The sequence below is a fragment of the Tamandua tetradactyla genome, chromosome 23, assembly GCF_023851605.1.
Source record: "Tamandua tetradactyla isolate mTamTet1 chromosome 23, mTamTet1.pri, whole genome shotgun sequence".
In the NCBI taxonomy this organism is placed as follows: Eukaryota; Metazoa; Chordata; class Mammalia; order Pilosa; family Myrmecophagidae; genus Tamandua; species Tamandua tetradactyla.
This window is the reverse complement of record NC_135349.1, coordinates 3,410,195-3,433,847: the sequence shown is the minus strand read 5'-3', so window position 1 is coordinate 3,433,847 and position 23,653 is coordinate 3,410,195. Positions and strand designations below refer to the sequence as shown.

The 23,653-nt window shown below is 43.8% G+C and overlaps 1 protein-coding gene across 7 annotated transcripts in view; it reads right to left on the bottom strand.

The window, feature by feature from the left end:
* SDK1 (sidekick cell adhesion molecule 1) overlaps positions 1 to 23,653 on the bottom strand; it is a 1,057,379-nt gene that overhangs the window by 183,686 nt on the left and 850,040 nt on the right. For all 7 annotated transcript variants that reach the window (XM_077140486.1, XM_077140483.1, XM_077140481.1 and 4 more), the window contains one exon: positions 18,458 to 18,639. In XM_077140486.1, coding sequence (XP_076996601.1) covers positions 18,458 to 18,639 — 182 coding nt within the window. The remainder of the gene's footprint in view (positions 1 to 18,457; positions 18,640 to 23,653) is intronic.

The following is a 23,653-nucleotide window of genomic DNA, read 5'->3' as shown; positions in this document are numbered from 1 at the left end:
CCCCTTTGGGACCTTGTCTCCTGTCGACTGAGGGAGACTAAGAGTACTGTCACAGCTCACCTGGGTCTGCATGCAAATAAACCCACTTGTTGTGGTAACTGGTGTCACACAATCGCTGGTTTATATCTGAATGTAGTATTTTGTCTTTTCTATGTTAAGATTTCAACTTGCTGATTTTAACCAATCTAACAAAGCAATTTGTTTTTATTTCTGATTCTGGCAAGGAAAAATCTCCCCCCCTCAGCTGTGACTATGCATATTTGATAAGTTTGCCATCTCCATGCCCTCCAAGTCACCGACAGAAGAGTTGACCAAGAAGAGCCTGGAAGAATGCTGGCTTCTGCAGCTGGAGTCATCCTCCAAGGGGTGGTGCACCAAGAAAGAAGGCTGTTTGGACATAACTGCACCCTACAAATCCATCTGATTATTCTATCATCTATCCTAGCCTTACTCCTGCTAAAGTGCTGGAGAAGAAACTGTTCTGCAAGTCTGGTCTTCAAACTTTTATGGATTCTCATTGGTTAACCTCAGGCCAACAGTTCAATCCTCTTAAGCTGCCAATTAATCATAACCTATATCTTCCTTTCTTTCCAAAGACATGGCCTTTATCTTAAGGAAGACTTCAGCCTCCTACTCAACCTTCGGGGTTTTCTGAAATACAGTTGTGGTTTCTTCTGGCAGGCACCACCATCCCCACATCTACCAGTACACATGGTATGCTCACATGTTGTTTTCGTGCTGTGGTTCATAAGGACTCCTATTTTTTCTTCAGTGGACTGGGCTGACCTTCCATGGGCACAAGTCCTCCTCTATGCTAGATGATCAGGGGTTGAGGATGTTGACCCTTTGGTGTACACTCTTGTACCCACCAACCTCTAGAGTGAGGTTCTCAAATTTGATAGTGCATCAGAAGCATCTAGAGGGATTGTCAAAGTATAGATGGTTAGGTCCCACCCACAGAGTTCCTTATTCAGTGTGTCTGGGTGGGGCCCTAGAACTTGCATTTTAACGAGTTTTCAGGTGATGTTAATGCTGCTGGTCCAGGGCACTCACTTTGAGAACCACTACCCCAGATTTCCTTTTTTAAAAGTTTTTTTAAATGCAATTTTCTTCAGATACATTCACGTACCAAACCATACGACGTCTAGATTTCTTTTTCTGCTTCTATTTTCTTTCTTTCCTTCTTCTTTCCCTCCCTTCCTTCCTTGCCTGCTTCCTTTCTTCTTTCCTTTCTCTTACCTGCCTTCCTACCTTATCCCATCTTAACTTCTCACTTACCTTGCCTTCCTTCTTCCTCCCTTCTTTCTTCCCTTTCTTTCTCTCTCTTTCCCTCCACTCTTCCCTGGTTATTACTTTAATTCTATCTGGAACCTAATTAATTGGTTCACAGTAAACCCTGCTCTTCTCCCCACAGACTCTTCGCCTTTCCCACCAGGATTTCTACTTCTGATTTGTAGCTCAGAGAATCCATGATGACATCAGGAAGCACAGGAGCCCTCTCACAGGAACCATTCTCTACAGCCATAAAGGGTTTGATATTTCATTTAAGTATTCAAACAATATCATGCAGATGATTTCTTTACAAAACTCTGAAGTAAATTCCAGTCTATCATTACAATACATCTTCTCTTCAATTGACATAAGTGAAAGAAACAGTTTAAAATAACGGTAATGAAAAGAAACCCATGCTGATCATGGAGCACACGACGGCCATGATGATAAAAAGAGTCATAGCATGACAAGTAAAATTAACAAAACAACACCAGAGGAGTCAGCAGAGAAAGTCATGGGTTTCATGTGACAAGGGGACGTAGGTATTTCAGCTTCTGGAAATAGAAAAATAATTGATTTCTTTTTTTTTTTTTTAACTTTTTTTTTTATTAATTAAAAAAAGAATTAACAAAACAATTAGAAATCATTCCAATCCACATGTACAATCAGTATTTCTTAATAACATCACATAGTTGCATATTCATCATTTCTTAGTACTTTTGCATCGATTTAGAAAAAGAAATAAAAAGACAACAGAATAAGAATTAAAACAATAATAGAAAGAAAAAACAAAAACAAAAACAAAAACAAAAAACCTATACCTCACATGCAGCTTCATTCAGTGTTTTAACATAATTGCATTAAAATTGGGTAGTACTGTGCTGTCCATTTCTGAGTTTTTATATCCAGTCCCGTTGTACAGTCTGTATCCCTTCAGCTCCAATTATCCCTTCTCTCTCTTTTTTTTTTAATTAACGGAAAAAAAGAAATTAACCCAACATTTAGAGATCATACCATTCTACATATGCAATCATTAATTCTTAACATCATCACATAGATGCATGATCATCATTTCTTAGTACATATGCATTGGTTTAGAAGAACTAGCAACATAACCGAAAAAGATATAGAATGTTAATATAGAGAAAAAAATAAAAGTAATAATAGTAAAATCAAAACAAAACAAAACAAAACAAAACAAAAACCTATAGCTCAGATGCAGCTTCATTCAGTGTTTTAACATGATTACTTTACGATTAGGTATTATTGTGCTGTCCATTTTTGAGTTTTTGTATCTAGTCCTGTTACACCATCTGTATCCCTTCAACTCCAATTGGCCATTATCTTACCCTGTTTCTACCTCCTGCTGGACTCTGTTATCAAGGACATATTCCAAATTTATTCTCGAATGTCTGTTCACATCAGTGGGACCATACAGTATTTGTCCTTTAGTTTTTGGCTAGACTCACTCAGCATAATGTTCTCTAGGTCCATCCATGTTATTACATGCTTCATAAGTTTATCCTGTCTTAAAGTTGCATAGTATTCCATCGTATGTATATACCACAGTTTGTTTAGCCACTCTTCTGTTGATGGAGATTTCGGCTGTTTCCATCTCTTTGCAATTGTAAATAACGCTGCTATAAACATTGGTGTGCAAATGTCCGTTTTTGTCTTTGCCCTTAAGTCCTTTGAGTATATTCCCAGCAATGGTATTGCTGGGTCGTATGGCAATTCTATATTCAGCTTTTTGAGGAACCGCCAAACTGCCTTCCACAGTGGTTGCACCATTTGACATTCCCACCAACAGTGGATAAGTGTGCCTCTTTCACCACATCCTCTCCAGCACTTGTCATTTTCTGTTTTGTTGATAATGGCCATTCTGGTGGGTGTGAAATGATATCTCATTGTGGTTTTGATTTGCATTTCTCTAATGGCCAGGGACATTGAGCATCTCTTCATGTGCCTTTTGGCCATTTGTATTTCCTCTTCTGAGAGGTGTCTGTTCAAGTCTTTTTCCCATTTTGTAATTGGGTTGGCTGTCTTTTTGTTGTTGAGATGAACAATCTCTTTATAAATTCTGGATACTAGACCTTTATCTGATATATCATTTCCAAATATTGTCTCCCATTGTGAAGGCTGTCTTTCTACTTTCTTGATGAAGTTCTTTGATGCACAAAAGTGTTTAATTTTGAGGAGTTCCCATTTATTTATTTCCTTCTTCAGTGCTCTTGCTTTAGGTTTAAGGTCCATAAAACCGCCTCCAGTTGTAAGATCCATAAGATATCTCCCAACATTTTCCTCTAACTGTTTTATGGTCTTAGACCTAATGTTTAGATCTTTGATCCATTTTGAGTTAACTTTTCTATAGGGTGTGAGACATGGGTCTTCTTTCATTCTTTTGCATATGGATATCCAGTTCTCTAGGCACCATTTATTGAAGAGACTGCTCTGTCCCAGGTGAGTTGGCTTGACTGCCTTATCAAAGATCAAATGTCCATAGATGAGAGGGTCTATATCTGAGCACTCTGTTCGATTCCATTGGTCGATATATCTATCTTTATGCCAATTCCATGCTGTTTTGACCACTGTGCCTTCATAATATGCCTTAAAGTCAGGCAGGGCGAGACCTCCAGCTTCGTTTTTTTTCCTCAAGATGTTTTTAGCAATTCGGGGCACCCTGCCCTTCCAGATAAATTTGCTTATTGGTTTTTCTATTTCTGAAAAATAAGTTGTTGGGATTTTGATTGGTATTGCATTGAATCTGTAAATCAATTTAGGTAGGATTGACATCTTAACTATATTTAGTCTTCCAATCCATGAACACGGTATGCCCTTCCATCTATTTAGGTCTTCTGTGATTTCTTTTAGCAGTTTTTTGTAGTTTTCTTTATATAGGTTTTTTGTCTCTTTAGTTAAATTTATTCCTAGGTATTTTATTCTTTTAGTTGCAATTGTAAATGGGATTCGTTTCTTGATTTCCCCCTCAGCTTGTTCATTACTAGTGTATAGAAATGCTACAGATTTTTGAATGTTGATCTTATAACCTGATACTTTGCTGTACTCATTTATTAGCTCTAGTAGTTTTGTTGTGGATTTTTCCGGGTTTTCGACGTATAGTATCATATCGTCTGCAAACAGTGATAGTTTTACTTCTTCCTTTCCAATTTTGATGCCTTGTATTTCTTTTTCTTGTCTAATTGCTCTGGCTAGAACCTCCAACACAATGTTGAATAATAGTGGTGATAGTGGACATCCTTGTCTTGTTCCTGATCTTAGGGGGAAAGTTTTCAATTTTTCCCCATTGAGGATGATATTAGCTGTGGATTTTCATATATTCCCTCTATCATTTTAAGGAAGTTCACTTGTATTCCTATCTTTTGAAGTGTTTTCAACAGGAAAGGATGTTGAATCTTGTCGAATGCCTTCTCTGCATCAATTGAGATGATCATGTGATTTTTCTGCTTTGATTTGTTGATATGGTGTATTACATTAATTGATTTTCTTATGTTGAACCATCCTTGCATACCTGGGATGAATCCTACTTGGTCATGATGTATAATTCTTTTAATGTGTTGTTGGATACGATTTGCTAGAATTTTATTGAGGATTTTTGCATCTGTATTCATTAGAGAGATTGGTCTGTAGTTTTCTTTTTTTGTAATATCTTTGCCTGGTTTTGGTATGAGGGTGATGTTGGCTTCATAGAATGAATTAGGCAGTTTTCCCTCCACTTCGATTTTTTTGAAGAGTTTGAGGAGAATTGGTACTAATTCTTTCTGGAACGTTTGGTAGAATTCACATGTGAAGCCATCTGGTCCTGGACTTTTCTTTTTAGGAAGCTTTTGAATGACTAATTCAATTTCTTTACTTGTGATTGGTTTGTTGAGGTCATCTATGTCTTCTTGAGTCAAAGTTGGTTGTTCATGTCTTTCCAGGAACCCGTCCATTTCATCTAAATTGTTGTATTTATTAGCGTAAAGTTGTTCATAGTATCCTGTTATTACCTCCTTTATTTCTGTGAGGTCAGTAGTTATGTCTCCTCTTCCATTTCTGATCTTATTTATTTGCATCCTCTCTCTTCTTCTTTTTGTCAATCTTGATAGCGGCCCATCAATCTTATTGATTTTCTCATAGAACCAACTTCTGGTCTTATTGATTTTCTCTACTGTTTTCATATTTTCAATTTCATTTATTTCTGCTCTGATCTTTGTTATTTCTTTCCTTTTGCTTGCTTTGGGATTAGTTTGCTGTTTCTCCAGTTCTTCCAATTGAACAGTTAATTCCTGCATTTTTGCCTTTTCTTCTTTTCTGATATAGGCATTTAGGGCAATAAATTTCCCTCTTAGCACTGCCTTTGCTGCGTCCCATAAGTTTTGATATGTTGTGTTTTCATTTTCATTCGCCTCGAGGTATTTACTAATTTCTCTTGCAATTTCTTCTTTGACCCACTCGTTGTTTAAGAGTGTGTTGTTGAGCCTCCAGGTATTTGTGAATTTTCTGGCATTCCGCCTATTATTGATTTCCAACTTCATTCCTTTATGATCCGAGAAAGTGTTGTGTATGATTTCAATCTTTTTAAATTTGTTAAGACTTGCTTTGTGACCCAGCATATGGTCTATCTTTGAGAATGATCCATGAGCACTTGAGAAAAAGGTGTATCCTGCTGTTGTGGGGTGTAATGTCCTATAAATGTCTGTTAAGTCTAGCTCATTTATAGTAATATTCAGATTCTCTATTTCTTTATTGATCCTCTGTCTAGATGTTCTGTCCATTGATGAGAGTGGGGAATTGAAGTCTCCAACTATTATGGTATTTGTGTCTATTTCCCTTTTCAGTGTTTGCAGTGTATTCCTCACGTATTTTGGGGCATTCTGGTTCGGTGCATAAATATTTATGATTGTTATGTCTTCTTGTTTAATTGTTCCTTTTATTAGTATATAGTGTCCTTCTTTGTCTCTTTTAACTGTTTTACATTTGAAGTCTACCTTGTTGGATATTAGTATAGCCACTCCTGCTCTTTTCTGGTTGTTATTTGCATGAAATATCTTTTCCCAACCTTTCACTTTCAACCTATGTTTATCTTTGGGTCTAAGATGTGTTTCCTGTAGACAGCATATAGAAGGATCCTGTTTTTTAATCCATTCTGCCAATCTGTGTCTTTTGATTGGGGAATTCAGTCCATTAACATTTAGTGTTATTACTCTTTGGATAATATTTTCCTCTACCATTTTGCCTTTTGTATTATATATATCATATCTGACTTTCCTTCTTTCTACACTCTTCTCCATACCTCTCTCTTCTGTCTTTTCGGTTCTGACCTAGTGCTCCCTTTAGTATTTCTTGCAGAGCTGGTCTCTTGGTCACAAATTCTCTCAGTGACTTTTTGTCTGAGAATGTTTTAATTTCTCCCTCATTTTTAAAGGACAATTTTGCTGGATATAGGAGTCTTGGTTGGCAGTTTTTCTCTTTTAGTAATTTAAATATATCATCCCACTGTCTTCTAGCTTCCATGGTTTCTGCTGAGAAATCTACACATAGTCTTATTGGGTTTCCCTTGTATGTGATGGATTGTTTTTCTCTTGCTGCTTTCAAGATCCTCTCTTTCTCTTTGACCTCTGACATTCTAACTAGTAAGTGTGTTGGGGAACGCCTATTTGGGTCTAATCTCTTTGGGGTGCGCTGCACTTCTTGGATCTGTAATTTTAGGTCTTTCATAAGAGTTGGGAAATTTTCAGTGAAAATTTCTTCCATTAGTTTTTCTCCTCCTTTTCCCTTCTCTTCTCCTTCTGGGACACCCAGAACACGTATAATCGTGCGGTTCATATTGTCCTTGAGTTCCCTGATACCCTGTTCAAATTTTTCCATTCTTTTCCCGATAGTTTCTGTTTGTTTTTGGAATTCAGATGTTCCATCCTCCAAATCACTAATTCTATCTTCTGTCTCTTTGAATCTATCATTGTAGGTATCCATTGTTTTTTCTATCTTTTCTACTTTGTCCTTCACTTCCATAAGTTCTGTGATTTGTTTTTTCAGTTTTTCTATTTCTTCTTTATGTTCAGCGCATGTCTTCTTCATGTCCTCCCTCAATTTATCGATTTCGTTTTTGAAGAGGTTTTCCATTTCTGTTCGTATATTTAGCATTAGTTGTCTCAGCTCCTGTATCTCATTTGAACTATTGGTTTGTTCCTTTGACTGGGCCATATTTTCAATTATTTGAGCGTGATCCGTTATCTTCTGTTGGCGTCTGCGCATTTAGACAGATTTCCCTGGGTATTGGATCCAAAAGTTTGGAAGATTTTTCTGTGAAATCTCTGGGTTCTGTTTTTCTTATCCTGCCCAGTAGGTGGCGCTCGTGGCACACGTTTGTCTGCGGGTCCCACCAGTAAAAAGTGCTGTGGGACCTTAAACTTTGGAAAACTCTCGCCGTCCGGGGGGTTCACTAGCCGAAGCGGCTTGAGCCGGCCCGGGGTCCGAACGCAGGGAGGGTTGCTGGTCGCCGCAGCCCGGGAAAGAGCCCGTCCGAATTTCCTAGTCGGCCCTGGGTGACAAGCGTGGTGGGAGGGCGCCAGCGGCAGCGGCCCGCCCGAGAGAGTGCACGTTCCCAGGGAGTCACGGGTTTGGAAGAGGCCTCCCCAACCCGTCACCATTCTCCGCAGCCTGGGGATTTCCGATCCAATTCTCTCAGTTGGTCCGGGGGGCCGCGCATGGTGTGGGCGCCAGCCGCCTTGGTTTCAGGGGACCGCCTCTCCAATTCTCCCAGCCGGCCCGGGAAGGGGGAAGGGAGTAACTCCGGCCGCTTGCCACCCCGCCCGGTGAAGCCCGTGCCCCTCAGCGATCTCACCCAAGCGGCTTCTCTCAGCCAGCCAGCCGTTCCAGGATGGGGTACGCTGTCTTTTTTATCTCTGTTGTGGCTTTGGGCGCTTTCTGTATCGTTTCTACTCCCCTAGTAGCTGTCCTGGAGAAGAAACTAAGATCCGCGCGTCTTACTAAGCCGCCATCTTCCAGGAAGTCCTCTCGCCTATCAATAATTGATTTCTTCATCCTGTTCCCTACTCCTTATTGAAAACAGAAATCATTCCCCATCTGACTGATGTAAACCCAACCCAAAGATGCTAAGTTGCCCACAGATAATGCTGTAAAATTAGCTGAATTTAGCACAGCTTGAAATTATGGAGCAACATTCAACATAATTTTTATTTTCTAACATGCCCAGTAGTATTTATTAAAGTAATACCACTGTATCGACTACAGATAAACCATGAAATCTCAGTGTCTTAACAGTAAATTTTCAATTCTCATTACCATCAAGTGCAATGTCAGTTTTCCTGGCTGGTGGTCAGTCTTGCATATGGTTACTCGGTGACCACCTGCAGGCCCCCACCTCCCCTCGCTCACTTGAACCTCCTTTGCCTAGTAAAGCGTCCCATCACTTCTGCTCGTATTCTGCTGGTGAGAGCCCATCACTGCTCCACCAGAGACAAGGGGGCAAGGGGACACAGCTGCTGGCTGGGCAGCTGCTTCCTGCAATTTCCAGATTATGGAAGACAGCATGAATCTTACCCTTGGCAAAAACTGTGTACCTCATTTTTCATTATTCCAAACATATACGATTTCAGATATTAGGGACTTGAGTGTCTATCCACAACTTACTGGGGATTCATAGGTATCTGTTTCGCCAAGCCATCCAAGAATTAAATGTATATGCCTTTCCAACAGGGAAGAAGTAAGCTTATTATTTGGAAGAATTACTGGCTACATATTACTGAGTGGACGCATGTATTAAATTTGTGTTTTGGATATCTTCCTTAATTCCAAATTTTTATAGACCCTGGCTGAGCTCTTGTGTTTTTACAGTTCTTGCCATTTTGATACACCTGAATATTCTCTTTGCATTAAACATTTCTAACATATTATTAGGACAACAAATCTCTTGCAAATAAGCTTGAGTATCTTTTTATGCCCTGCATAAGAAAATATATTAACACTTAAAATTTTTGTGTGTTCCTTTTTGAATTTATATTTTCCAGTTCTTTATTTTCTAAGCATTGAGAAGCATTTGGGGCAAGATTTTAGGCTGGAGAGCACATCACAGGTGGCAGAGCCAGCAGTGGTTAGGATAATCTCTGCCTGTCTACCCTCATTCTCCACCCCTCCAGGTCTTTAGCAGATTAGGAACAAGACAACAGGAGAGGAATTTTTCAGTCACTCAATATGAGTTTCATTCTGTAAAAATCTCCTTATGCCAAAGGCTGAGCTTCCAGAACAGGGACCAAGGTTGGCTGAAGGTAGAGCTTGCTCTGACTTACTTTTGGTTAAGTAGTATTTTGACTTTGCTGAGTAGAAATCTCCTTTTTCTCATCCAAACTTCCCTCTTCTCACACATTGAATCTCTGTTTTCTTAATGCATATGAAAAAAAATATGTTTGTGGTGGTTTCTCTTACCACAATTTGCTTTACACACTAGTGGGAGGGTTAAGTTTTATTTCTACACACATCCATTTGTCTATACAATTCAGGATGAGCTTGACTGCCTCCAGTTTTCCGTGATTCTGTGTAGCACATCATCTGGTCATTCTGGTGACACTTCCATGTAAATCATTCCCCACTTTAGCCTTCTAGTCTACAGCAGAGGGGACGGAAGAAAGCTCCCATGTGCAGACTCCTGAATAAACCCAGTTTCAGAGTAAGAAACAAGTGAGAACATCTGCTTTGGGATGACCTGATGCAAAACAGATCTCAGATCTCAGGCCCCAATGTACTCATTATAGTGCTGAGAGAAACTTCTTCAGAGCAACACGAAAAACCAGGAAAGAAGACAGGATATTACACTGAATGTGGAGATTTGACTGGCACAGTATTGGAGATTGAACTAGAAATAATAAGTATTTTTCCTTTACTCAAACACTTCTTTATGCTTTATCTATTTATGTGTCAGGCACTGTGCTTGGATTTGGGAATACAGATACAACTAACATATAATTGGATACAGTCCCTGCCCTCAAAGTGTTTTCCAGTCTCACAGGGGAAAAAAAAGTCTGAAACTCACAAAATAATGCAATGTGTATAGTGTTTAAGACTGCTTATATTTCCCTGTATCTTCTAGCGGCAGCTGAAGGGCAAGCTCTAACCAGGAGCCCTTCTCACTCACGAGGCCAGCAGTCCGGGTCAGGCCCTGCAACCCTTGCACCTCCTGCAGCCCCGAATCTGCCCCCAGGCCCCATCGGCCTCCTGTCCCATCCCATGGTCAGTAGTTGGTTTCACTGCACCACCATTGTGCTGACCTTCAACCCGACAAAGGACTCCTGCCAGCCAGAGGAAGCCTCTTCTGAATTAGAGGCATGAGCAGTCGAAGCAAACACCCCTCACCCAGTAGTTTTCAAACTGCAGGCCACAAACACATTTGCGAACCAGGAAATTCATTTAGTGATCACAGCCAGCGTTTTTAAAGAATGTAAGAATGAAATAGAGCAGAGTAGAATAAAATATATATATCAAAAGGTGTTAAGGGCCGAACTGTGCACCCGAGTTTGAAGCCCAGTAAGTCAGCATGCAGCCTTATTTGGAAATGGGATGCTGCAGTCAGAATTAGTTCATATGAGGTCATAGTCGGGTAGCATGTGCATTAACACAGCATGACTGGCGTCCTTATAAGAAGAGGGAAACTTGGACACAAAGACAGACACAGGTTAGGGTTAGGTGAGGGCTAAGTTAGAGACAGAGATGCAGACTGGAGTGCTGTAGCAACAACTCAAGAACGCCAAGTACTGCCAGCAAACATCAGCAGCTGGGAGAGGCAGGCAGGCACCTCCCTGACAGGTTTCAGAAGGAGTATGGCCTGCCCTCACCTTGGTCTCACACTTGCAGTCTCAGAACTGAGACCATAAATTTCCGTTGTTTTGAGCCACCTAGTTTGCAGTACTTTATTTAGAAGCTTTAGGAAGCGAATATAATCAATCACACTCCCTGAAGATGACTATTGTTGCATGAACCTTTTGTTTCAGGTTTGCGTCTGTGTATGTGAGTACATGTGTGTGTTCTGGGTCATAAGGGAAAATAGACATCTTACTGTGGATTGCAGTCAAAAAAGTTCAAAAGCCACTTGCCATTGAGCAAGTACTTGAGATGAGATTTCACTTTTATTTTTTACTTCATGCACAAACTGCACTGAAAATCTGGATATAATTTTTATCCCTGTCTGATATACGTGGAATGAAATTCTAAAACAAATTCTGGCAATGGCACATTATAGCAGTAAGGACTTTGTAGGTCAGTAGATTGAGCTTTAAATTACAGAACTTTCCGGCACTTTCTAGCTGTGGGATCTTGGGAGAGGTAGTTACTTCTCTGAGCTTCCGTCTCCTCCCTGCCAAACAGCAACAGAGATGTCCACCTTACATGTCTTCCAGGAGGATGAATGAGGTGAGGGAATAGGTGAGTGCCCACCTCGCAACTGCTAGTTTCCTTTCCTTTCCTGAAAGTTCTAAAAGACCAAATTAAGCCTTTACCTAATGGAACATCAATCTCTTTCTTGTTCTGATATTACTAAACCTTTTAGGTAATGCTGGAAACTTGTCCTATTCTGTAGGAACTGCCTGAGGTCTAGAAAGTCTTAAGGAGAAGCAAATCTTTTGTGCAATGTCATTTATACCACAATGAGAATTTCCCAAAAGGAGATAAGAGTGGAGCTTGCAAACACAGTTTTCATTTATAATCTTTACTTTTGAAAATCTTTCAAAGCCCAAGTGAACATTTAAGAGCTTTAACTAATGTTTTAAAACTGTGGATAACCAAATGTTTTTTTCATTTCTTTTTAAACATGAAATATTTCTCTTTCATTAGAAGGTAATATTCTGGAGCCACAATAAATCATTATAGCACACAAATACCTGCTACAAGAAGAAAAATGATAAGGAAATAAAACAGAAAAAATTTAAAACTTGTTGTGCTCAAAATGATGATTTATAATATAATTTGTCTTTGGATCCTTTATAGAAAAATCAACACCGGCATCTAAATGGATGCAAATGCATAAATAGGAAATCTACACTGGCTTATTTCAGAATACAACCATATCCTAGTCTAACAGTGCACAGAAGTCCACACTGGGGTTCACCTGAAAACTTCATGGACACATCACTTCTTCATGTGACTTCCATCGTTATATGAACAGTTTTTAGCAAAAACTGAATTTGTGAACCAAACACAGCATCAGCACCGAATATGAACCAAAGGCTGCTTCCAATGACTCTGGTGGGCTCCCTGCCGCAGCAGACACTTAGAAAGCTGCTGAAGTGAGCACTGGCGGCACGGAAAGTGCTCCTAATTATACTGGGCACTTCGTTATGCAGGGCTTCCACCGAATGGTTTTTTCCACTTGAACCAAAAGCATTGATTTCATAAAGCACTTTGGAAGAAATCCTTAAGGAAATTTATGTTACTTTCCATTTCATTTTGGACACTCATAGTGGAAATCTGGCAGGTGCATTCCAAGGATGTTGGAATTTTAGGCTACGGCCACCACGCTGGAACAGCCTTTCCTCTCACCCCATGAAAAGTTCACTTGGCTGAAACTATGTTAGAGCTTTGCTGCTCGATTTGTAAGTTAATATGTCGCATTTTAAAATACCTTTTGCAGAAAAGGTCATGGAAGCACTGTTAATAAAATCTATAACAGGGGATTGGCAGACAAGATAATGGGGGATGGCAGGTGAAAGGGGCTGTGAAAAGTCGGGGAAGTTAGAAAAGTTTATATTAAATAATGTCCAAGGTGTTGGACACGCCAAGAATGTACAAAGAACCAAAGCAAGCACAGCAAATATTTTTAATATATCTCAATAATAAATGGGATAAAAAAGAAAAATTGGGGTACGTGATAGGTGAATTGTGGTTCAGGGATCGTCATACTGGGTAGAACTTGAGGCAGGAATAATTTGCTTATCTTCCTTAAGGAGCTTCCTTGAAGGAAATACATTTGAGAAATGAAATTCTGATCCAGGAGAATGAGCTGCTACCTACTCATGGGACAAGCAGCTCCGGGTTTCTCCACTGGTGCCACAGGAGCCAGGAGCAGATGGCAGCTCGTCCTCTGTCCCTCTGCCCTACCTGGGTACACGCTGCGTCACTTCCGAGTTCTCATTGAACTCATTCTCAGTGAACTAGTTACACACCCACTACACGGTGGAGCAGGCCACGCCACCTTCCCCCAGCATCTGCTGTCTTCTCAAGAGGAACCAAATCCAAAGAGCCTCATTCAGGCCAAGGCACATCATATCTCATTTCCCCTGATGGAGGAGGCCTGCCCGGTAGGCTGAGGGAAGGGAAAACTAGGTGGCTGGACAGAAGCTTTATTCTTCCTGAGGCTGTTTCCTGCCCTTCCCATGATCTCCTGGGAAGAACTATAGAATTATGTTTATACATATATTCCAATGATTTTCCAAATTGAGCTGAAAAATTATTAATTTTGTGAGTTATTCTCTTTTCCTTTAACATGCAGGCATTTTAATTATCCCCTTCTCATCTCCGAGAACCCAGCCAGTCCTCCAGGCACTCTCAGCAATCACTGCTAATAGCTGTGGGAACCTCGAGGAACTAAGTGGGGTCCCCACTGGCGAAGAAACATGTTCAGCTGTTGCCCAAACAGCCCTAACCATGCCTGGAGCCTGAGGGGCCTCCAAGGGATCCTGGGTAACACCGTGGCCCTGAGGGAGCTATGGATTTGGAGTTACAACTAAGGCTGCAATGGACGATTCTGAAGCACCGAGAAGCACTCTGTACGTGGTAGGCAATGAGATGCCTTCATGTATTTCACATACCTTGGTTCTGACTCCTCGGAAGAGGCACTTTAGAAGGTTAGGTAGAACCTGCTAGCTGCTCACCAGCATCCATCCCACTGTCTTCCTGAACAGTGGACGCGATGTACCAACTAAAACACCACATGTCCCGGCCTTCTGTGCACAGAGATATTCCATGAATTGCAGGCAGACTTGTAAGAAAGTTCTTTTAAAGTGGGCCTATTTACACACTTGGCCACAAGGCAACCCTTATGCCCTCCTCCTTTTTTGCCTTCTAGTATGTGATGCTTTCTAGAATGTGATGGCTGGCATTGAAGTGGCCAGCTTGTGACCATGAGGCAAATGCTAAAGATGGCAAAGCAAAAAGACAGAAGGACTCTGATCTTCGAATGACCATGGAGCTGCCGCCACAACCCTGGACTGCCTATTGCACACTTGTTTTGGGGGAGGGGAGGTGTGTGGGCCGGGAATCGAGCCTGGGTCTCAGCATGGCAGGCGGACATTCTCCCACTGAACAACCCGTGCATGCCCTGTTGCATTTCTTTATGTGAGAAAAATTAAAACAAACTTCTGCTTTGCTCGAGGTACTGTTATTTCAGTCTCTGTTTCTAGCAGGCAAATGCCATTCCTGACCTTCCTAACCAATGCACACTACTGCATATTTATTCCTCTGATGCTCTCCCATCACCGGGACCACAGGAAACCACCTTCCAATCTATGGCATATTCCCTGGAGCATCTTTCCTCGTGGGTCTCTAGTGCATGCTTAGTGATTCTCATCTTGCTGGCAAATGGGGAATGATCACCCACCCAGGATGGTGATCATTTATTCTCCTCTAGCTCTTGCTCCTGTTTCACAAAGGTTGGTCAGTCTGCCCCCCAGCTAGATGGTACGTCCCCCAGGTGGACCTGTTTGCATCTTCCCTACCTGGGTGCTGGAGTCCAGCACTGAGCACATGGTTGGCATCACATCACTTCTGAAATGGCTATGTTTGATTTTCTTATTATCAAGGAGATTGGCCCCAAATTTCTTTTTGCACCACTTCTACTATAGGACGCCCAAATTGTATGGTAGGTATTAGTGGTTGTTATAGCAGAGAATGGTAGTGCCAGTAGCAACGGTGCCACTTGTCTATGTATAACAGCTCATAGTTTTCCAAACCTTTTCATACATATTGTTTTGTTTTGTCTTTACAACCACCCTGAAAGGAGTCAGGGCAACTGTAAATGTCACTTTGCAAATGAAAAAGCTGAGGCTCAGAAAGGTCAAGTAAGGTAAGTGTTAAGAGTTCGGCCCCAAGAAAGAGCTCTTCAGGGTATATGCACAGAAAGATGCATGAACCCATAAACAGGCACAAACCCTGCGCAGAGCCCCAGCCTCTACCTCCCTAATTTATCCATGGCCACTTGTCCCTCACGTGGGCCTTCTTCTTAACTCATCCTCTTCTAACTAGACCCCTGTCTGTCCATCATTAAGCTCCCCATCCCCCCAGGCCTGGGCTTGGGTGTCTGTCCTGCCTGCCCCGACCCTGTCTTTCCACATGGGGGGGTGAACGGTTGACCTCCCCTTATCCTGGCCCATCTTGGGTGGGAGCGTCGACTCCAGGGCCCTGGTCAGCTGTGGTGTGGGTGGCTGGAGGTTCATGGAAACTGGGCACAGGAAAGCACTGCGTCACTGCTCCCCAGGGCAAAGGCATGCAGGAAGCAGGGAGCCTGGGCTCTAGGGCTGGGGGGCAGCTGCCCTCCCCAGGCTGCAGGCCATTCCGCGCACCAGCGACACCCAGGCCAGGCTTGGAGTTACTCGGCCAAGTCCAATGGCATTGCCCCAACCTTTCGGTCAACACGCAATGTCACCCCCGACTAGTCCTGGGGCTCAGGCTCGTCCTGACAGAGGAGGCTCGGCGTAGACAGGGGCTTCCTGGGGAAAGCACACGGCCAAGTCTGAGAGGCTCTTCAAAGGGACCCAGGAGCGGGCTTAGGTCAGAGTCAGGGTCAGGAGGAAGGGTGTGGGGTCACAACTGGAGTCTAGCAGCTCAGGGGCATTTACTACCTGGGGCATACAGAGCAGGTGGAGCCCCTCACAGAGGGTCAGACATTGTGTTTCCTGAGCATACAGTGAGGAAGATTTTTATATGGGGGTGGGATGGGGTGGAGACTATTGTCTGCGTCAAAACAAGGAATTTTTTTTCCAGAAGAGCAAAGCAGAAATGTGCTACCGTGAGTGAAGATGGGAATTATAATCACCCCTGAAATCTGCAGGACCCCAGGATCTGTATGCTGAGCCCTGCCTCTCAAGAACAGCACCAGACATCACCCACCTGGGCAGGGCTGACAGCACCCAAACACAGAAACCAAGAGGCTGGTGGGAAGAAAGCACAGGCAGCATTGCTCAGAGCCTCAGCTCATGAATGCTCACAAAATGTAGAGCTCCTGAGCCAGATTTGCACAAAAAGCTGATCAGAGTCGGTTCTTACCCAGGTGAGGAAGACAAGACCTTTTACCAAGACAAGACGCCACTGAGTGTATCTTCTCCAGGGACCTCTGGGAAAGGTCCTGGGTCCTGCTGGACTCCCACCCCCAGAGGGCCGGCGCCCCATGCACAGAGAGCACCTCTCCTGGCACAGACTGTGGCACCAAACCACAAACCACAGTGCCCTGGGCTGGAAGGCCTGGGCTTGGGAGCAGGCGCTGTTGTTCGTAGTTGTGTAACCTCAGGCCGACTAAATTCAAGCCAGCTACTTGCTGTTATTGAAAACATCCTGTGCCTGTTCCTGCTTAGTTCCAGTCCTATTTAGACAGGAAGCATTACACAAAGGTTTATGAGGTTTAACTGCATCCATTTATAGGATGGTTTTGAGGGGCAAAAGAGATGAAAAGTGCAAAGGTACTGGACAACTGTAAAGCTCCAAATATTTCATCCCCACCCCTTCTCATTGTCACCCCTGGGGACTAACTGTCACCAGGTAGCCAAGCCACTACCCTTTGGTCTCGAGAGTCATGGCATCATCTTTGCTCCCTTCTCCTCACTTGCAGGCCCACTGACAGGCAGACCCTCTGCAGACAGCGTTTGGATCATATCACTCACAATTCCTAAGCCTTGAATGGCTCCTCAGTGCCAACCAAACAAAACCAGGCTCCGAAGCCTCAAAGCCCTTCTCCCTCAGGCCTACCCAGCACCCAGCTGCACCGCGAGGCAAGCAGGCATTGCGGTCAGTGGGGAGCGGGGTCAGGAACAACAGGATTCATCGTTTAAAGGGCTTTTAAATTTATTTCTATTTCATTAAATAGACTAATTAAAGCAAACATTAATTGTCCAGTTTTCAGCTATTTTCATTTTCAAATGCATCATCGAGAATTACTTGCAGATGAGCAGGTCCTTGCTGGCTATCCTAGGTTTTAAATATCTCTGCTTCTTACTGTGAAAGTAGAAGTGACTGCACTTAATTTATGAAGAAGGATTTATGGACTTTCGGATGACAACAGACAGCCAATCAATAAGGGATGATAATAACAGCATGTAATATCAAGGAACATTAGGTCCCAGGCATGGTTTGGGGAGAGAAGTGGGCAGTTGGAAACTTTATCATTTGAAAAAGGTCAAGGTCTGGCAGCAATAAAAATGCCTAAGCAAATAAAATCACACCTGTGAATCGGGAGAGGGCTTAAGTAGCTGAATGAAAAAGGATTTCAGATTTTGTGGAAAAATGACTTTCCAGGCAAGGGTTTGGGTTGCCGTGGGGTGCGTGCAGTTGGGCTGGGTAGCGGCGGAGCTCTTCATGACAGCTGAGCAGGCTGAGGGGGGGGGGGCATGAAATGCAGGGTGGGGAGGGCTGCCGACCGCCAGGGCTTCCCAGACTCTGTCCCATTACCCTTCAGGAATGGGAGGAAGCCTGAAATAACGAGGCAGGGTCTGAACATGTGTATTTAAGACCCTCTGTCTTTTTGGGGGGGCAGGGAGAGGGTTTTTGCTGATCTAGTAAATTGTTTGCTTGCGTAACTGAAAAGGACTAAGGAAAAGCACAAATTGCATTACCAATAATCATACCACATCACTAAAGACACATATCAAATAACCGTTCTCTTTGAAAACATTCACAGTATCACACAGGATTCCACAGCAAGCCTTACTGCAGAATATACGATTCCATTCAGAAAAAATCACTGTCCATGGAATTTTTCTTAAAGGATGTACATAGATCTACGATGGTATGTGTTTCCCTTCGACAGTGCTGCTATACCTCTGGAACGGATGGAGACATTAAGTGTCTGATGACTTACCTTCAACATGCTCCCTAGAGGACTGACTCCTCTGTTTGCAGTCCTAACATGCTCTGATCAAAGTTCTAAGCCTGCTCCCCAGGAAGACTGCCGCCACGTGGGGACGCCGCTCACCTCCCTGTAAGGTGTACTCCGTCACGGCCCTGCTGAACACGCCCAGGCCGGCCCCGTTGTAGGCAGCCACTTGGATCTCATACTGGGTCCAGATGATGAGGTCCTTGATCAGGCAGTAGGTCACCTCCGGGCTGCTGATGTTCCTCTGCTGGTGCTCTCCAGGCAGGCCGGCCAGGCGGTACCTGTGTCCGAAAGGAAGCCGTGAGTGCCGAGGACCGGCCGACCCGCGCTCCTGCGGCCGGGTCAGCAGCCAAGGGGAGGCAACGACGTTCCGGCCCCAGGCAGCACGATTTCCTAATTCCACAAGGTGGAAAGTGTCAAGTAATCTCATGATGATTATAAGGTCTGGACAAAACAGAACTGACGTTTCAATTATTTTAGGGTTAAGGAAAAATTATTGCTTTTTAAATGTAACATACTAGGAAGCTCAGTGGCTTAGAGCCAGAAATTCCAGACATGATTTTTATTGGGGTATTACTGTAAATCAGTTTGAGACTGACTATGAAATGTGGGGGAAAACAGAGAGGCAAATAAGCATGTAGCCTTTCTGTCTTAAGGGACTGAGCTCCAGCTCTATGCCACAGAGGAGGGGCAGATTTGTTCAAGTATATCCCAGAGTTAGAGTAAGTGGTTTCAAAAAGGTGTTTCCACTGCTAAAATATGAGTCCATTGCTAAGCATCACAAATTACTCTTCAGGAGACGCTCAGAACACGTGTATAGTAGGTTCTTTTAGTGTAGTAAACTCAGAAATGTAAAGTATTTATTAAAAAGGAGACACACTTGATTTAAAAATGTATAAATCAGGAAATTACTATTTGTATTATAATAGAATTTTTATCGCATTATTTTGATTAACAAATGTTTTTCCTTGATTTAGTGGGTGGAAGTTAATTTAATTTAATTAACTGGACTGACCACTGTTCTGGGTCTGTGCGGCACATCCATGTAATTTACTAAGACATCCTGGAAGTTCCCAAAGCTCCCAATTTCTATCAAGGAAGAGGTTGTTGCCTCAGGAGAATGTGGCCTTCTATGATAAGAGGAAAACTGAGGAAATTTCTGTGTGACAGAAGTGTGGAGTGGCAGCCCCCAGCCTGCTCGCTGGGACGCTGGTGTCGTCGGCTCCTCTGTGGAGCCTGAGCTAAGGACTCTGTGGACCTGCCAGGCCCGCACTAGGCACCTGCACGGCCGGCAGGTGAGGGCGGGAGCACCTCAGCCCAAAGGTGCAGGCCATGAGACGGGGATTCTTAGGCAGTGCGAGGGCGGTGCCACGACTGGAGGGTGAACGAGGAAGAAGAGTGCAGCAATAAAAGGTTCCTATGAAAACCCGAGTTTCTGAGAGTATCCTTGCTCTGTCTTGTTACAGACCATTTGTATCTGGTGAGGTCTTCTGCACAGGAAATATACATGGTCGACAGCAGAAGATACACAGCCTTCTACCCCTTGACTACCCCAAACAGGCAGTCCTGTAGGCTGGTACCATGCTTAGTGGGAGGCATTGAGAAAGCTTTGTCATCCTGTGACAGGCAAAAATGGAGACATTTTGGGCTAATTTATTCAACCACGATTTTGCTTCATATTCCATCAACTTCCAATACCTACTAAACTTGCACTCCTTTACTGAATTAGCTGTACCAAGCAGTGCAGGTGCAATTCCCAGCAGGATACTAAGTAATTCATATGGGGTACTGGTCCTCTAGTCAGTGGGCAGCAGGGAGGAAAGTCTTGCACGATTTCAGCCATGTACAGATTTTCCTATTTAAATCTCCCAACATCAAAATAGAACTTTAAAAATAAATGGCACTGAGACAATTGGAGAGCCATTTGGAAACAAATAAACCCCTGCAAAGTAAGCTGATACTGAAACTGGAACCCAGGCCCACTTACCTCCAGGATGCCCTGGACTGAGCATGTCCACTTAAGGAAGACTTCCTTATTGGGACCTATCACCAAACCTTCATGGGACCCATCACCACCATCCCTCATGAGACCCATCACCACCATCCCTCGTGGAGACCCATCACCACCCTCACTCGTGGAGTCCCATCACCACCCTCACTCGTGGAGTCCCATCACCACCCTCACTCCTGGAGACCCATCACCACCCTCACTCGTGGAGACCCATCACCACCGTCCCTCGTGGAGACCCATCACCACCCTCACTCGTGGAGACCCATCACCATCCTCACTCGTGGAGACCCATCACCTCCGTCCCTCGTGGAGACCCATCACCACTCTTTCTCGTGGGACTCATCACCACCCTCACTCCTGGAGACCCATCACCACCCTCACTCGTGGAGACCCATCACCACCGTCCCTCGTGGAGACCCATCACCACCCTCACTCGTGGAGACCCATCACCACCCTCACTCCTGGAGACCCATCACCACCGTCCCTCGTGGAGACCCATCACCACCCTCACTCGTGGAGACCCATCACCACTCTTTCTCGTGGGACTCATCACCACCATCCCTGAAGAGACCCATCACCACTGTCCCTCGTGGAGACCCATCACCACCCTCACTCCTGGAGACCCATCACCACCCTCACTCGTGGAGACCCATCACCACCGTCCCTCGTGGAGACCCATCACCACCCTCACTCGTGGAGACCCACCACCACCCTCACTCCTGGAGACCCACCACCATTCTTTCTCGTGGGACTCATCACCACCATCCCTGAAGAGACCCATCACCACCATCCCTCATGGAACCCATCACCCTCCCTCATAGAGACCCATGACCACCCCCTCTCATGGAGACCCATCACCACCTTCCTTTGTGGGATCCATCACTTTCATCATAACACTGCATAACTCCCAGGAAAAGTCAGAAACCAACACTAGGAGACTTAGGTTAAAGCCCTGCTTAGCCACTTAGGAGCTGGGGTTTCCAGGCAAGTTCTTAACTGCCCTGGGCCTGGGCTCCACCTTCCTAAATGGGCATTATCACAATGGCATCCCCCAGGGCTGCTGCAGGAGTCAAATGAACAATGGATGTAAAGGGATATGAAAACACAAAACACATCCTCCAAAGTGGGGACAGGCAGGTGGCCCATTCTGACCAGAGGCTTGGGTGCTTGTGGAATATTTGCAGGATGCCTAAGAAGATCACGATCAATAACAGAAGTGGCAGGGGATCATCTTCTTACTGGTTGAGTATGTTGCCCTGGAGACCATCTCTGCCAGAACAAGATGATTTTTTATACGGAAATAAACAGGACAATGTTTTGAAAGGACATAACCCCTATGCTCCTCTCAAAGAAACACCCTGCCCATTATTATAAATATTTTATTACTGTGCACACATCCTAACCAGTTCTTACGGCCAGAGCCAAAGGTGACTGATTTTATTTTGCTCTCCCCATGTGTGGAGCTGCAGATCTGCCTGGAACACTCATGCCTTGAAGGATGTGGTCCTGCAAACTGTGAGCTGATTTGGAGACCTGAGGAATTCAGAAATATTTCCAAGCAAATTCATTTTGCCATGGGTTTTCATTTCAGAAAACTTTGATATTAAAGGGCCTTGGGTAGTACACCCTCCCTTTACGGTTTTCTTGATTTAAGCCCCTCTTTTACAGCATTCAGCTCTATTGACATCATCATGGAAAATCCTTTTAACAGTAGCAATCCCTCCAAATACAGAAAGGCACAATCCTGATGTGGCCTCATAACATCAGAGAGACGTGGCCTCGTTCTTGGGCTGACTTTTAAAGCCCTCACTTGAGGGCTCTGGCCTAAGGAAACGTCCTTCACGTACTGGAAAAAGGCAGAGGCAGCTGGGACAACAGGCATGCAAGGGGCTGGCCAGAGAGGGCAAGGCCCAGTTGTCATCAGTGGTGGAACACAGAAGGAGGAGCCATGGCTAGAGCTGCAGCAAGGAGCAAGCAGGCAAGCAGCAGTGAAGCCCAGTGTCCGAGTCCGGCAAGGGGAAAGCATGGGGGTCAGGTGGCCTAGGGTCCAGGGAATTGTTCCAGAAACGTCAACAGGAACTTGAGCCCTTGGGCCCTACCTGCCTGTAGCCCACAGAACCGCAATCCCCTGGTGCATTTCTCTGAAATGGGAAGGGCTGTGGGGGGCACAGAGACAAAAGGGGCCTTGAGTAATGATTCTGGCCTTTGGGTGGCCTCGTTCCCACTTCAGGCAATGATGAACTGGCTTATGTTCAGAAGAGAATCCATCCATTTGAGGAGAAATTGAGAATAGTGCATTGGATGTGACAGGCAGATATCAAGTGATCTATAAAAATGTATTAGGTGATGAATGGATGATCGCATATATATACTGGGAATGAGGTGTCCTCTATGCACAAAGATTGTGCAGCTTCCACATTTTCTTGCATTTATCTAAGAAATTAAAAGGCCATTAGTGGATACTTCTGGCCTTTGTTGACCAGGTATCTGCTGAGCATACACTCAGAACGAGCATGGGGTGTGGTGGGCCTCTGGCGGGGCAGGTGAGAGGTGGTTCCCAGGCACCTATATATCTTGCCCCAGTGAGGCTGGTAAGGAAGCCAAGGTGCCAGGAAAATTAACACACAGGCCCATGGCAGTACAGTAACTACCCTTCAATACTGTGTTTGTTTTCCTTTTTTACTTCTGTCCCCAAATCACTGTAATGAACTTTCAGTACAAGTTAAAAATTTGCAGCAGTTTTGGCAAAGGGGATATCTTCTCTCAAACTCAGCCTGGTTAAGTTCTGGTTAAGTTCTCTCAGCACCCCCAGCTATGCAGAGACAGCACGCTGGCCACACTCGGGCTGCACTGGACCTGCAGACATGTGAGTCAGCCTGCCCAATGCTTCAAAATAAATTGACTTCATTTACAGCTTCTAAATATTTGAGATTTCATGTAAAAATCTAGATTTTTAGAGCTGCTCGAAATATTAGAAAATCTGACAATATTGAGCAACATACTAGCATGGTAACAATTGACTAATAATTAAATCAAAGTAATTATTATTGATAAATATTAATATATTTAATAATACATGCTCTTTGTTATAAAACATTAAATGGAATGAAAGGATTTACAATGAAGAGCACATCTTCCCCCATCCCCCACCTTCCTTCTGCCAAAATGTGAGCACTGGTGCCAGTTTTCTTTCTGTATAGGTTAGGACGGCTCATGCACAGATGCCCCACGTTAGCCTGTGCTCTTCAGCTTGCTGCAGTCTCCACCACTCCCTAGAGTCCTGC